The 15,466-nt window shown below is 38.4% G+C and overlaps 1 protein-coding gene across 3 annotated transcripts in view; it reads right to left on the minus strand.

Annotated features, from left to right (window-relative positions):
* Positions 1-3,467: 3,467 nt before the first annotated feature.
* The window catches only part of bcam (basal cell adhesion molecule (Lutheran blood group)), a 51,070-nt gene continuing 39,071 nt past the window's right edge, over positions 3,468-15,466 (minus strand). Inside the window, exons 9-17 of one of the 3 annotated variants that reach the window (XM_079344249.1) lie at positions 15,042-15,157; positions 13,604-13,745; positions 12,575-12,699; positions 11,751-11,892; positions 10,854-10,877; positions 10,217-10,249; positions 8,815-8,956; positions 7,815-7,914; positions 3,468-5,506 (exon numbers count right to left, since the gene is read on the minus strand). In XM_079344249.1, the coding sequence (XP_079200375.1) occupies positions 5,504-5,506; positions 7,815-7,914; positions 8,815-8,956; positions 10,217-10,249; positions 10,854-10,877; positions 11,751-11,892; positions 12,575-12,699; positions 13,604-13,745; positions 15,042-15,157 (827 nt within the window). In that variant the 3' untranslated portion in view covers positions 3,468-5,503. The remainder of the gene's footprint in view (positions 5,507-7,814; positions 7,915-8,814; positions 8,957-10,216; positions 10,250-10,853; positions 10,878-11,750; positions 11,893-12,574; positions 12,700-13,603; positions 13,746-15,041; positions 15,158-15,466) is intronic. The other 2 variants (XM_079344250.1, XM_079344251.1) reach the window with 2 other exon arrangements.

The raw sequence follows: 15,466 nt of genomic DNA on the forward strand, positions 1-15,466 counted from the left end.
TACCTTGCTCTTCTTCCTCCCTTTATCAGCAGTTTTATTTCTTAAGAGCAAGTATTTATTAAAAGCAAATGCAGATTTACGACATCTTAACAAGCCATCTTCTGTTTTCGTCCTTCGCCACTGATCACGACTTTCATTTCCTCCCATTCTGACGCGTACACCTTCTGAGCTATATGTGTCTCCACTGTCAATTTACTCCCCCCCTCCCTATCTCTCCACTAAATGCATTTTCTAAACTCCATCCATCGTTTTCTTTTCTTTTTTTTCTCAAGCTCTATCAATTTTTTTCTTCATTTCTGTCCTCCCTTGACACAAGCTTTCCATTAGTCTGAAAGTCCAAGCAAGTCTTCTTTTGGCCCCGTTGCGCTTGGGGTCGTGTGTGCCAACTTTGTGTAAGAAGATGAAGCATATAACATCAAGGAGGCTGCTGTTAAAGCCTTATTCAAAATGGATTCATTTTAAGAGTGTCGTGTACGAGATAATGTTTCTCTATTTTTCTCTCAATCTCTGCATACTGAAAGCAAGGGCTCCGAAATAGCAACCAGATCCGGGTGGAGCAGGCAGAGGGGACAGACAGTGGCTGTCATCCCTCAATAGGCTGACACTAAATGACTAAATCAATTTAAAGCTACTGTAACTAAACCCAGAAGAGGCAGCAGGGAAACTCACAGGGGGCAGAGGGAAGCAGGAGAAAGGAAGGGAAGAGGACACTGGGAGGAATGACAGTAATCCCCCCTCATTGTTAGCAAGACTGAGAAGCTCCAATCCTCTTTCTTTGCAAAACAAAATGAGAGGATCACACAAACACACACACAATCTGTAAAACAGACACTTTTCTTGACATAATCTTAATCCATATCAAACAATGAAAGCTGGGTTTTACTCCACTGCTGATTATCTTTCAAACATTTATATAATCATTACCAAGCAAAACAGTGAAACCAAATTCAGATATGTTCCACTCAAAAACTTATTTGATCAAACACCCCAACTCTCATAATTCCCTACTGTTGGGTTTGCTTGCTAACATATGGTGGCTAATGTAAGCACACTTTAGATTACAACATATTTACCTATATTGACAGTTTCACTACATTTTAGGCATGCCACAGACTGTAAGAAGAAATTAATTACCTTCTAACATTTATTTAATTACAAGTTAGAAATGGAACAATTGAATTAAAGTCCAGCTAGTTAGCTTGGTGTGGTTCAGTTCAACAGGTAGCTTCAAAGAAAAATTTAAAAAAGAGCATACAACTCATAGTTACTGAATTGTGGCCAAAGATTTCATTTATATTGCAGGCTTGCTAGCAATACCTCTCTGTTCAAGAATTAGCACTGTATGTTTTTTTTTGTGTATAGCATTAGACTTCTCTAATGTGTAGTTAGTTAATGGTTAAACTAGCAGCTAATGTGAACACTGTCATAACTTCCTTCTGCTTCAATAAATCAAGTTTTTTTTACCACACAAATTCATAAAAAAAGAGTATGTCAAGGCACAAGTTAAAAGACCTCACTCATTGTTACAAAGACCCAATGTTCAACACAATGTTTATCCATCATAAACTCAGCTTGTTAAACCATGATGCCTAAATTGTTTATTGTTGCACAACACAATAAGTAGCCCAATCTATAACATATCAAAGGTAATACAGCACCAATGTGAGATTTTAGAGGATTTATTTATAAAGTAAACAAAATACAGGCCTACCTTGTTGTCTTCTGTGCTTCCTCGGCTACTCTTACGTCCACAACAGACACCAGGAAGTACAGGGAAAAATCCAATGGCTACTTTCTTGAAATTTGAAACATGACCTATCGTTCTTCTTGAAATATTTGGCTACTTTAAATCAAAGAGTCCCAAAGTATTTGTTTTCAGGACTATCAGATGGGCTGTCTGATGTAGAACAAAAAAGTCATGTTTTCTTACAAATGGTGATTCTGCAGTTGGTACCAAATCCCAGATTAGAATTTGTTCTCAGGTATCCTAGAAGTTAAAATAAAATCCACTCATATGCGAGACATTTTTCGAATTAATTTCCTCTAACTGTCTGTAGATCTTACGATGTGAAGGTGCAAATGGTGATTCACTTTATGCCTTGTTTAAGGCTCTCAAGAAAGCTAGAGGAAGTTGTTGCTCATATAGTGAATTAACATCCATTAAAAAATGAATGTTTATTCCTTTTTTTGTTGTCATAATCAATCAATAAATCTTTTTTTTTCATGGGATTTCCATAGACTTTTTGTATTTATGTGTTTTGTTTAAGTGATGATATGCATTTTTTATACATATTATATATTTTCTTTGGTAAAAATCAGTGTACATTTTTCCCTGTGTGGCAAACATGAAACAGCAAATGCATCAAGCTATTATTTCAGGTTTTATATTCTGAAAACCCCTGTAGATGCTTACATTTCATCCTTCAATCACATAAGCAATGGAACTTGCTCTGTTATTTATATGTTACATAAATTACCTTTATCTGCCTATACACTCTAAGTGCTTGCGTATGTCTTTGCTTGTTTGTATTCAGAGCACAGATCGATTTCTCCAGGTCACATTGATGGGAGACTTTAATTTCCTAATGGAGAGTCTGCAGCGCAAAGGGGCGTGTGGAGGAACAACGTTGCTGATAGGCCTGTAACCAGAGAGCCTCTGTATGTGCATGGTGTAGCTCTTTAATCGTCACAAAGAGTTACAAGGGTAAAACATACTGTTATATAAGCTAAACAGAAGAGGGAGGGAAAACTTAATGTGGGGAATAATGCGGGATAATTTCGATTTTTAGATGAATTATTTGGCCGTTATCGTGATCCACTTTGATTGTGATTCATGAATTTGCAAATGACCAGTTATGATTATAACTGGAACTGATAAGAGTCATCCCACTTACTTTTACTGATCTATGCACAATCTGCCACACAGCAGTTTGCAGATGATTGGGAGCTCCATTTCAGCTCATTTCTTAAAAAATGAAAGTGAAGTTGGCAGTGATCCGATGCCTTAAGCAGTTATCGATGCAAAACATGAGCTTCCTCGATTTTTCAGTTCTGTCACAACAAATTAGAGGATCAATCAATGTGAGGGGAAATTTACATAATGCTGGTGTTATCAAAGAGATTACACTTTGCTGCAAACTAGGAATCAATTTAGATTTCATCTTCTAGGAACTGAAGAAAAAAAAGCACACGCAGGAATCACATCAAAACCAATTGGATCTATGATAGCTTTTTTTGCTTTTTGGTCTGATTGTGAAGTTTGTAGAGATGCTGTTCAGTGTTGAGCAAGTGTTTTAGTAGCTTTCTTGATCCCATACAATTTTGTCTCCACAAAAGCAGCAGATTTCAAAAGAAATTTAGTCCCATTAGGGACCAAAAATAACAAGTGATCTCGCAAAAAGAGAAATCGTAAAGTGGCGTTTCAAAAATTGCTAAAAAAAATTGGATTGAAAACACAGGATGCAGGGTTGTGATTGGTTTTCTTTTTTTTTTTTCATTATAAATTCTACACAGCTGGAACAACAAAAAAGGATACATCAACACACAGAGGTCACAACAGCGTACCACAAAATATACAGCATACAGTACAGAGAGAGAAAAGTCAAACGCACTGAGAATTTCTCAAAAAATCCAAAGAAAAACAATCTCTCAGAGCGAGTGGAAAAGCATGGAAAAAAACGAAAACTCAGTAGTTCAAAAAAAAAAAAAAAAAGAATCCCCCTCCCTAAAAAACACTTAATACCACAATATCTTTCATATAAAACATAAAAAAAGAATGCTCCAAGTTCACTTATCTATCTTCACCAGGTTTGCTAACAGTCAATATGGCAAGATCAGTAGACAGACACTAAAAAAACCCAAAATAAAACGAGCCTTTTCGGAAGCGATAGTGGTTTGAGGTGACCTCTAACAAAAATCAAGGCCATTGGTTCCAGTGTTCAACGAAGTTATAAAGGGCACATCAACCCGCTATCAGAGCTCTCTGGTCTGGACAGTGTAAGAGCAGAAACAGAAGACAAGCACACACAGTAGCTATTGCGTACCTACAGTAAACAGAGAAACATTCCTGCTGTGACACTCTAAACTTTCATTTGGTAAAAATAAAAAGTACATCACATTCTCCAGCAACAACCCCCAGATCCCTCCCACACCTTCCCATTCCCTGTTGGATCAAACCAGAGCAAACTAATGGCAGGGATTTCTTCTCCAGGTGAATCTTTGAGAACTACGCCGCTCACCGTGAAGGTCTCATTTTGCTGCCATGGTGAACACAGTAGGCTACAGTTTTAGATTGTCGAACATTTTGCCCTATTCTACCGATTTTAAAGTGAACGTTGATGATAATTGGGCCTTCTGAGCATAGCTGCTGCTGCATGCTGAGAGAATGGTTGGCTGCGAGAGACTTGTTAAAAAGTGGTGGCAATCACAGTCAAACACCAGCAGTGTAGTTAAAACAGACAATATGGGCTCCACATTAGCACGCCTGGAAGACAGGGAAATCAGAATTTACAGAGAAACACAGGATCACACAGGGGAAAAAAACAAGTGAATGTACTGACATAATATACATGTGTGCTGGAAAAGGCAAAAACAAATTTGTACAACCTAATAGCTTGCTCGTTTGAAGTCGTTTTAGCTGGATTTAAAAAGGCAAACAATCTTAGAGGAAAGATTGGCATTATTAAAAGCCTGGGCTGTTTCTGCAGAAGGCTAATTAGGGATATTGGAAAAGGAAAAGTACATAAACATTCACAGGTGGCAAAAATGCAATCAAACAAACAGCGCTGAAGTGAACACAGAGCTTCTTTGAGCGGAAATGTTACAGCAATGTGTGCCAAACTGTGTGCTCAGTGGATTTATTGTTGAAGGCATAAATCATCATGTTTTACTGATGTGTTTAAAACTGAATGGCAGCATGTGATAATTTATCCCAAAATACCTGACAGAGAGCACAGAGTTTAAGTGCAGACTCCCATACAGAGTAGAGGTTCTTTGTCATGTTTACACACACGCTCCAGAAATACACAGTGGCTTAATGGTTTCATTTGGGGGAGATAAGAGATTCTGCCACTGAGTTTGGATTGTATCATACACACCTCGCTGTACAGCTCTGCTCTGCAGAGGAGTCAACCAAAGATGTGTTTGGTGAATGAAAGATGATTATATTAGCATCCAGTGTTGTCACATTTTGCACGTGTATGGTTTTAAAACCTGTGGTAGCGTTGATGGATGGACTTTCATCTTTCTTGGCAAATCGAGCTTTAAGGAAAAGGAAAGAAACTCCATTCAAGAAGGTCTACTACAGGTTATAAAACAAGCACACCAAAGCCAAACATGGTGCCCCCCCCCAAAAAAATAAAAAATAAACCCCAACTCCAAGCTCCACCACGTGTTGTCCCCCTTCAGTCGAGTGTAGCCAAATAAAAAATAGCCCTGTTGTCTTCATAACGGTCCTCCGACTTCCCTTCATCCCTCTGTCGCTTTCTGTCATTGTCCTGTTTTATCACTGTGAGAGAGAGGAGAGAAAAAACACGACAAGTAATATAAATATATTGAATATCGGAGATGACTAAATAATGGGTATTTGAGAGTAGAATATTATAGAACCATATATAATAACTAAACCATAAAACTGATGTTCATGACTCCAATATTTTTGTATATTTAAATGAAAAACGAAAAATTAAATAATTTAGATTAATAACTTCCACATACTTGTGCTCAGAGCCTAATTAAAGCCCCTGGAAACCTGACTTAACATTTTAAAAATCTGTATGTGATATCTAAATGTAATGCATCATTAAGCATGGACAAAACTCGAAGTAAAAATAAACATTAATAAATAACAGAAAACCTCACCCAAAAACAGCTAATTTTGCAGCTTAGATCATTTATCAGGACCATGTGGGGGCGTGTCAGCTCACAATGGACACATGTCAATCAAAATGACCCCCCCATTGTGTATTGCAGTCGTTCGACTCCTTGCTCGAAGCAGAACATTAACTATAAGTCACCATTTGCATTGTAGGGGGCTGTAGTTTAAAAAAAAAAAAAACAATAGATGTTTTCAGACTTTTTGAAAAGGGACTATCCACTGAGGACTTCTGCATTAACACCTCAATGGTACCTACTCTGAAGCAGAAGCTAAAAAGGTTGCTCTAAACGGGGTTCAAAGAACTAAAATAGTTCATAGTTTCTGCAGTGCGGAATTATTAAAAAAGGGGGAGGGTTCCAACAGTTCCTAAAATGACGAAAAAGTTCCTTCAGTCTGAAAACGTCTAATTAACACTGTGCTATATAACCCTGTTTGAAGTTGCTTCATACAATGTGTTCTCCTCCTGCAACAGAATGGATATTCAAATTTTTTCTGGCATGGAAGAAGGAATATGTAGAGGTTACAAAAAGTTTGATCACAGAATACTAACATACTTCTGCAGCTGGCTTTAGAAGCTGCAAGCATCAGAAGCTATTGCCACTTCATCCATCTCTTAGTATACTCACATATTCTCCTAAATGAATGTGTTCTAAAAAATGTAAAGATTTAATTTTGCAGTCAAATTTAAACTGTCCATGGCTCGCAGCTCTGTAGCCTTTTAGAAGACATCTTACAGAGTCATATTTTTTTAATGACATCTTTTGAAAGAAGCATCACTTTGTAGCACATGGAGAGGCCGACTTTAACATCTCCTCGTTTCATCCATTTCAAAAGCAAAGTAAAATGTGTCTGCAGCTATCCTGAAATGTCAGGCAGTTTGCTGTCAGCGGTTTTAGAAATCACATAAAACAAATCTCGCATAAACTGACTTTTACATTCACATTAAATCTGCCGCTTCCATAAATGCATGGGTGAAATGTTGCACATGTTTGAGAGCACACTTTCAGATAACTGGGTGCAGCTGTCACACTCTGTCATTTGGGCTGCAGGGACAGCTTTTTGAAACATGCTGCATTTGAACTTGATGTGACTTGAGACAAGCTATCAGCATGACTGATTCATCTGAAAAAAACATTTCTGCTGACTGTAAAGCTCACGTTAAAGTAAAACTTATCGCTCATGAAGGATTTTTGAAGGCGGGTTTGTGTCTACATGATCATTTTCAGGCTTGTCGTGCTGCAATAACTCAGATTATTGTGCATTTAAGTTACAATTGCATGCGCCTTCTCCTCCAGAATCCAGATATGTATTTTACTTTACTACATCTAAATTAGATAAAATCAAGATGACATGAATGCAGCGTTTGAATATGGCCCAGTATCTTGCAATCAGCTGTGATTAGAACATGCATGTGACAGGCCTAACTACACACAAGAAATTATTTTGTATATAAGATGCTTAGATCAGGAGTGAAGTTGTTTTAATTCACCTCCTTGATGCTTAAAGTGTCTTTGACCTGTCTTTGCTTACAATCAGGCTATGGCATCATGCGGCAAGGGCAGTAACCCCTCCCCCGGGTGGGTGACACTCCCACAGCTAACAGGTAAGTGTTTATTCTGCCCTCTGAGCCTGCCATCTCACTGTTAACAATTGGGCATGGTTCAAGAAAGCCAGAGACACCCACACCTTTCCAAAGGGGCGTGATCAGACACAGCTCAATTTAAAATCACAGATATAGAAACAGCCTGTTCAGAGCGGGGCTGAAATAGTGGACTCTTTAGACAAAATACAGGATCAGAGAGGATTTTTGAAGAAGAAACTTCACAGAGATGTTTTGGGGAACTCTAAGACTAATTTAAACTTGTTGAAAAGGAGGATTATATTGGACCCATAAATCATACACATGTCAAAGCCACATTGTAAGCTAACTGTTGCTAACCTGTCCTGTGGGCGGCCTCTTGTTGAGGAGACCAGCTTCTTCGTTGGCTTTGTCTGTCTTCATCTCTACCACGATGTCGTTGTTCACCTCTCCACTGACCCTAAAGTGAGAAAAGGAAAAACAAGGATGATGTATAAAAATAACTTATGAGCCAACTGGTGGATCAAGACATTACGAAGAACTGTTGATTGTATGTTTGACTTTGAAGTTGTTGGTTGTTCTTGACATAGAGATTGAGGCTGGGTTGCCTTAGATACTGTTTCACTTCTAGGAGTCTGTTTCTAGTTTCCCAATCTTTCTACATTTTGAGACAGCCTTACAAAAATGAAAACAGACTACAATGCAAAGTTATAGAGAAGCTCACTCATAGAGTCTGATTACAGATTGTCCATGGATGGCATGAGTAGATTTATTTAATTATTACACATTATGTTAATGCTTGCTAAAAGCACTGTGTTAATTAGGCCTAAACCACTGATTGTTCCATGAAAACATGTATATTTGAAAACATGGGGAAGCCTGCCACATGTTGCTTGGCATCATTTTTTAGAAATGGAGCAATCCAGACGGTTGGCAGAAAGTTTAATTAAACAGCTTTGTAATAATTTGACTCTGATGCTGCTCTCTTTGGCATTTTTTTTTCAGAAAGCTTTTCAGCTGCTTGAAATGAGCAGTCGTTTAATTGTAGTGGATTTATCTAACCATTCATGCTTTGATACATTGAAGCTGCTATTTTTTTAGTCACATTGTTCTCTCTTTATTTTCATGAAAATATCATTTACAAGCTGGGGCCTACTTTACTTGTTTTGTCATCACTGTTTTTTATAGAACCAATAATTAATGTAATTCACAAGAGTTTGTTTGCCATGTTTGTCACGAAGAACACCCTTACAAAAGGAATACATCGCTGTTTCCAATAAGTGGTTATTGAGATACATGAGGTAATTACTGTCAACATTAATCCCTTCCTCCCCCCATCCCTCCTCTCCTGTCCACTTACACTTCCTTCTTGTCCTTCTTGCTGCAGGGCAGCTTGCTCTTCTTGTTCAGGAAGTAGATGAGGGCCACCAGCAGCAGGAGCAGCAGAACACAGACCACCACGGCTATCACCACCCCGCTGGAGCCTCCCTGCTGTTTATCAGCTACAGCGACGCAACGAAGGGACACATGGAGGGATGGATGTTGGGGTGGATGGTTGGTGGGATGGAAGAGGTGGGAGGGAAGGGTATAGTGGGGTGAAGGATTGATTATAGTGAGGGAGGAGGGGAATGGGGTGATTTTTGATTTGGAGGGGGCATCATGAAGGGTGTAGAGTGATTATTTTGATTTGTGGGGAAGAAGAGAGGGAAGCAGGGGGAGGAAATAATTTGATTTGGGGTGCAGAGAGAAATGGTGTGAGGAGGGGAGGTTGGGAATGGGGATGGAAACGGATGGGGTCCAGATGAAGACAATGCATGGATAGATGGGTGGAGAAAAGAAGAATTGGGAGGTGGGGATTGGGATGTGGGGTTAGACTATCTTTTGAATGCAATGGCTGAAACGTGATGGGACCCAAAGACAGGGCCTGAATACTCACAGATAATACTAAACAACCTACCAGAGCAAGAAAACAACACCAAACATACTCACCCATCCACCTACACTTGTATCACCATACTTGTGAGGACATGACTCTGAAATTATTGATGATGTTTTTCTAAATAGGCCTTAAAACTACAATGCTCTGAAGTGTTTTGTAGACCATATGACATTATATTTTACTTAGCGTCTTTGGGTATTTAGAAAAGTGCTACATAAAATAAATGTATTATTACTATTATTATAATTAATTCAACATTTCGGTAAGTGTAGCCTACTTCTTCACTTTCTTTCCAGGAGTAAGAAGGCAAAATCAACCCCACTGAGATATCTTTGTGTTTAAAATGAAGTTTGGAGTAGCTAGATTAGCATTAAGACTGGGAGCAGGGGAAAAAGCCAAACTAGCTCTGTCTAAAGCTAAAATAGAATCCAACTTCCAGCACCTCTGTAGGTTACTAAATTACACATTATAGCTAATGTTTTTAATGTTTTACAGGGATTCTGTTATGTAGTCTCCACTGGTTAACTCGCAACAACATGGCTACAGCAGGACTTAAGACTTAAAAACTCAACTATTTCTCTAGAATGATCATCAATAACAATTTCTGTGAAAAGTTATGATAACTTAAATAGGTGCAGAGTTTGTTTTTCAAGTCCTAAACTTAAGTATGTCCTCTCAACTAGAGTGATACAAGTACAGATACAGAAACACCAGCTCTTGTAAACACAAAAACATTCACCTGTGTGCACACAAACAAACAATACACAGACTTACAGTTGTAGACAGACGCCATACACATGTTTAGAGCGTTAGCAATACAGACCTGACGTAAGCACAGGGTTTCCAGAGAGCAGCACTTTGAGAAAAAGAGAGTTTCTCAGTCTGAGTAGCATAGCAAGGCAAAGCAACTTTCACCACATACATTTCACTGAGGGCATATGCACACAAAAGCTAAGGTTATTAAATCACACACACATCACCCCGACAAGAGGAAATGACGAAAAAGGTAAAGCGAGAAACAAGAAGGCAGTCGGAAAGAAGAGGTGACTAAAAAGGAGACACAGTGAGGAAACAAAGAGAAGAAAGGAAGAAATAGAATAGAATAGAATCCTTTATTGTCCCCAAGGGGCCACAAAAAGTTGTAGTAGCATCCACAAAATATAGGACAGACATCATACAAAGGTGACAAGAGAAGAAGAATAACAATATACAATATCCACAGTGTTTGGTAGCAAGAGGGCAAATATACAAGATTACAGTACAGCAGAGGGAGTAGTGTGTGTGTGTGTGTGTGTGTGTGTGTGTGTTTGTATATTTTGTGTGTGATGAAGGGCCGGTGCAAAAGGAGATGGGTGGATGGGGGGGAGGGGGGCGTAATTTTCTAAATTAAAGGGTCTGTACATAAAAGAGTCCTGAGAGAAGAAGGGAGGAGAGGAGGAGGAGAAGGGAGAAGGCTCTACCTCTGTCGGCCGAGTTGTCAATTGCTGCAAGAGAAGAGAACAGAGGGGGAAAGGAGGTTTTAGCCTGCATGTTAATGTGCTAGTTAAAGCGAATATGAAACCTGGATTCCATTGCATTTGGTACATGTTAATCCAAATTTAGTGGTGATGATTTCCAAGTGGTTAGCATAGAGTTTAGTTTACAGGCTTAGTGCGAGTGAAACAGCAAAAGAAACGTGTGTCAGCTGAAAGTCCTTTCGAAGTTCTTGGTTCTTAGCTGGTAGCCAACAAGCTAGTTTGAGCATGATTTTAACACATGACACAGCTTCGGGGCAAAAAGTGTATTACATTTACCTGAAAACTGTAGGTTGCCCTTTTTCTTCGCTTATTCTTACATGGAGAGATATGTAAGTTCAAAATTAGCAGTTTAGCTTGTGGGACTTTTTTTATGTTAATGCAAACCTAGCTGCAATTATTTGGTCATTCACTGTTATTGAAATAACTTACTTTGAGATATAAGGGCTAAAATTGTTCACTTTGCATTTTATGAAGTTTGAAGTTCAGGTCTGCTGGCAAAAGGCTATCATTTTTGTATTCTGTGAACATATAATTTTATGCTAACATACGTTTTGGCTAGGTTAACTCCACAAATGTCACACCTGAAAGCTACAAGGTTTTTAAATTTGTGACAAACTCTGTACAGTAGAACTAGTTGTTGTGTCTTTACTTAACAAACACTGATAAGCATGCTGAGTTATAACCTTGAAAAAAACAATTCTTGTCATCTTCAAATCAAATAAGATTCATGGGCACAAAGCCAAAACACATTTCTGTATATTATGAACATCAAATGCCCACAGTGAAAAAAAAGTGCAAGATAAGAAGGCCTCATCTTTCCCGTCATCTAAAGAAACTGACCTCGTTTGAGAGATATCAGGAAGGTCTTGCTATCTGTTCCATGCTCGTTGGAGGCCTCGCAGGTCACCCCGTCCTTCATGACCTCGGCTGTGGCTTGTAGGCTCACAGTGCTCACCACCTTGTTACCTTCCACTGTCACAGACTGGAAAAAGGGGACATGAATTTTAACATAGTTCTTCATCATCTTTTTGCCTACATTTGACACTTTTCGCAGCAATTTTCAAGTCTGACTCCCTTCATTGTCATCTCTTCTTTCACTGTTATCCCCTCCCTTGTGCTGATGAGTCTCATTAATACATTGAAAGCCTCTCTTGGAAATTCTAAGTCATGCAAGATCAAACATGTCTGAACTTTGATTTGACATATATCCCATTTTGCTCTTGAAATTAGCTGTTTTTTTCACCAGAAACATTAAAGTTATATTTCATTTCCAAAGAATTTTTTCCCCAGTAAAATTTTAATTTCAAAGCTCTCTTCCCCTTGTAGCTTCTGGAATTGAAGTTGGAATTGTCTATTCAACCATATCAAATCCATATAAAAACCAGTCTAAACCAGTCTACCAAGAGATAGACATTAAGATGTTATCAAAAATCAAACTTCACAAAATTAAACCCCAATGTTAGCGGTAGCCATGTTTGTGTGGAATACAACTTAATCTCTGTATTTATAATTAAATGTGTGCTTCATTCAATATTTTAGGAAGTAGCAATTACATGTGTTTACAGAGCAACTCCTGTAAATTGTAATCTATGAGAGGAAATAGATCATGTGATGATAGGTTTTAAATTTATCTTGGCTAGTCGTGCTTGTTTTCATATCCTCACCTCTTTTCCTGAGGGCTTCCAAGTAAACTGAGGGGCAGGGGATCCGTAGGCAGAGCACTTCAGAGTCACCATGTCTCCTTCCTTCCCCACCTCTCCGACAGCGGGGGTCTCGATCATTGGCTTTCCTGGAAAGAGAGTGAGAAAATACTTAGAGGGGAACTCCTGGTATAAACAATACAGAAACAGCTCCAACACACATATTCATCGACTGTAAGAAATGTAAATTACATGAGAAACAGTTGAAAAAGTCCTCTTTTGTGATTTAGTGCATTCAGGCTTACATTCAAAACATACATACATACATACATACATACAGAACATGCTAAGTAAATTTGCTTTGAAGTTAGCAAATTTTGTCTTTTGGCTTTCTTCATTTGCAAAAAAAAGTTTTAAACTCTAAAACAATGCATGCTGGGAAGTCTACTTGAATGCTGAATATTGTTTAAAAAACTTCCAGCAGTCTAGTCCCCTAAAAATGTATTCTTATGTTTTAGATTTTTTTTTTGGTTCTAAATATTAATAAAGTATTTGAAGTTGAATCAATTTAAATTAGTAGATTGATCAGAATCAGTTTTTACTGTCAAGCACATTTAGATATACAAGGAATTTGTCTTGGTGTTTTGTTGCAAAAACAACAAGGGAAATAGAGCTCAAATAGCAAGAACTTAAATAAAATAAACTATAAGAAGTCATTACAAATATATATGATAGAGTATAAAATAAAAAAAACAAAAAATGCACAAAATATGCAGTATGTGTAGCCCAGTGACCCCAGACTGAATCTTAACCATCAACAGAGAAGGAAACCACACCTTCAACCAGTTGCATCCACTCAACCTCCTTCCTCCGACTGAAACAATACCCAGCACATACCATTGCTTATTATTTCAAGAGTAAAATGACAATGTAACAAAGAAGATTCTAGTGTGATGGAATCGATTTCTTAAGTCTGTTTTATTGGTTTTCCTTCGTTGTGCGGTGCATGTGGGTCAATGAGTCTGTGTATACATGTTTTTACAAGCGTGTTACCTTTGACAGTGAGGTTGACGCTAGCCTGAGCCGTCAGCCCTGGCACGGATGGCACAGCTCCAACACACATGTACTCTCCAGCTTTATCATAGGAAACACCTTGTATTGACAGCATGCCGTCCTGAGAGAGCACCTCTGAGCCCTGGAGGAACAGACACGCACACAGTCACACACAGATACGTTTAGACTCATCCTTCTATTCTCTCTTGCTTTTTTTGTGTGTAAACATGAGAGCAGAAGAAACGTGTTAAATCTGTTTTGAAGTGTCTGCAATCTGGGAAAGCAGAAATACAGCCTTCACACACACTGTTCAGAAACATTGTGATAACAACTCAAAGTCAGTCGGCCGAGATGAACCTGTCTCTTACTATTCTTCTCAAGTTCTTCTCATAGGATTTGGTCTTACTGAGAACAAAGACGATCTCTACCTAGAAAACCAGCAGCCGATGAGTTTCTATCACCCACAGGAGACACAACAATAGATACACAGGCTACAACAACAGGCCAGACACTGGGGGAACACTCTGCACATAACAAGAGGAGGAGAAGAGATGATGAAAAATACCAAAACAATCCACCAATTCTACACCAGTGTCTGAGTCTACGGAGTTTGTACAAAAAGACTACAAGAGTAAACAAATCCTCTTCTCTTTGTTGCCAGATGTTTACAGCGTTTATATTTAATGTTTTCTCCACAGGAAATCAAAACCAGGAGGGCTTTTTGTTAGAATAAAATATTAGTTTTAACTAACTATATACAGTATAAAAAACTCAAAATAGTTTAATTCAATTCAATTTCATGTTAAACTGAAATCATTCTTCACCATAGATTGTATATAAAATAAAATTGGTGTAGTCTAAGGTCTTCACCCATTGGTTTATGATTCATTTTACAATAAGTCAAAAGTACAATATAACAGTGTATAATTTCCACTGGTGTTTTGGCTGTAAGTCCTTATAATATGAAACAGCGGTGTCTGGATCCAGTTGCTGCAATTGGGCACAACATAATGCGTCCTCTGTGTATATGTCGCAACTGTCTTAAGGAAGATTGTCGTTTTGTTTTTGTTTTGTTTTGAGGCTACAATGTCGTACGACGGCTGCACACAAAGTTACTGCATATGTTACACTCCAATTGTTCCTCTTATGCAGTGAGGAAGAGAAATGTTGATATAAACTATCGGTGTTGAAGCCAGCCCAGAATCACAAAATGTCCAAATGAGGAGCTGCAGGAGGGAAATTCATTCTTGTTATTTATCTATCTTAGACATGAACAGTTGTGTTTATACGTAGGAATGATGGGTTTGCTTTTTTTAAATAACTGTTATCTGGGAATGCACAAAAAGAATTTCATGCATACATTCTTAAAATCAGACCACTTTCCCATCAAAGTGAAAAGAGAAAGGGAGTGGAGATAACGAAAAGTGAACGAGCATACCTTCTTCCACTGAACTGTGTGCTTGGCAGAGGCCTTGGTCTTACACTGCCACTCCACCTTGTCTCCTAGCATGACGACCTGAGGCTCTAGAGGGATCACGCTCACTGGGTCGATGTCTGACAGCGAAGAAACAGAGAGAGGTACATGAAACTTCAGTTTTTCCATACATTTGGAGGACTTCCAAGACATTTCACTTTTTGATCAAAGAGCTTCTCATCTCTTAAACAACCCTGTAATAAGGTGGTTAGAAGAGCTGTACTAAGCTGAATAGTTTGCTCTTATTGCAAGTAAAAAGCTAATGCACTTCCCTGAAGTTAAGCCTATTTCAAAGATCGAGGCTATTTGTAGTCTTTCCCCACATTATGTGTGATAAGATCAAATTAGAGAGTGCACAGAGGAAAACATTAAAGAAAGACATGAACTGT

The sequence above is a fragment of the Symphodus melops genome (genome assembly GCF_947650265.1).
Source record: "Symphodus melops genome assembly, chromosome: 5".
NCBI lineage: Eukaryota > Metazoa > Chordata > Actinopteri > Labriformes > Labridae > Symphodus > Symphodus melops.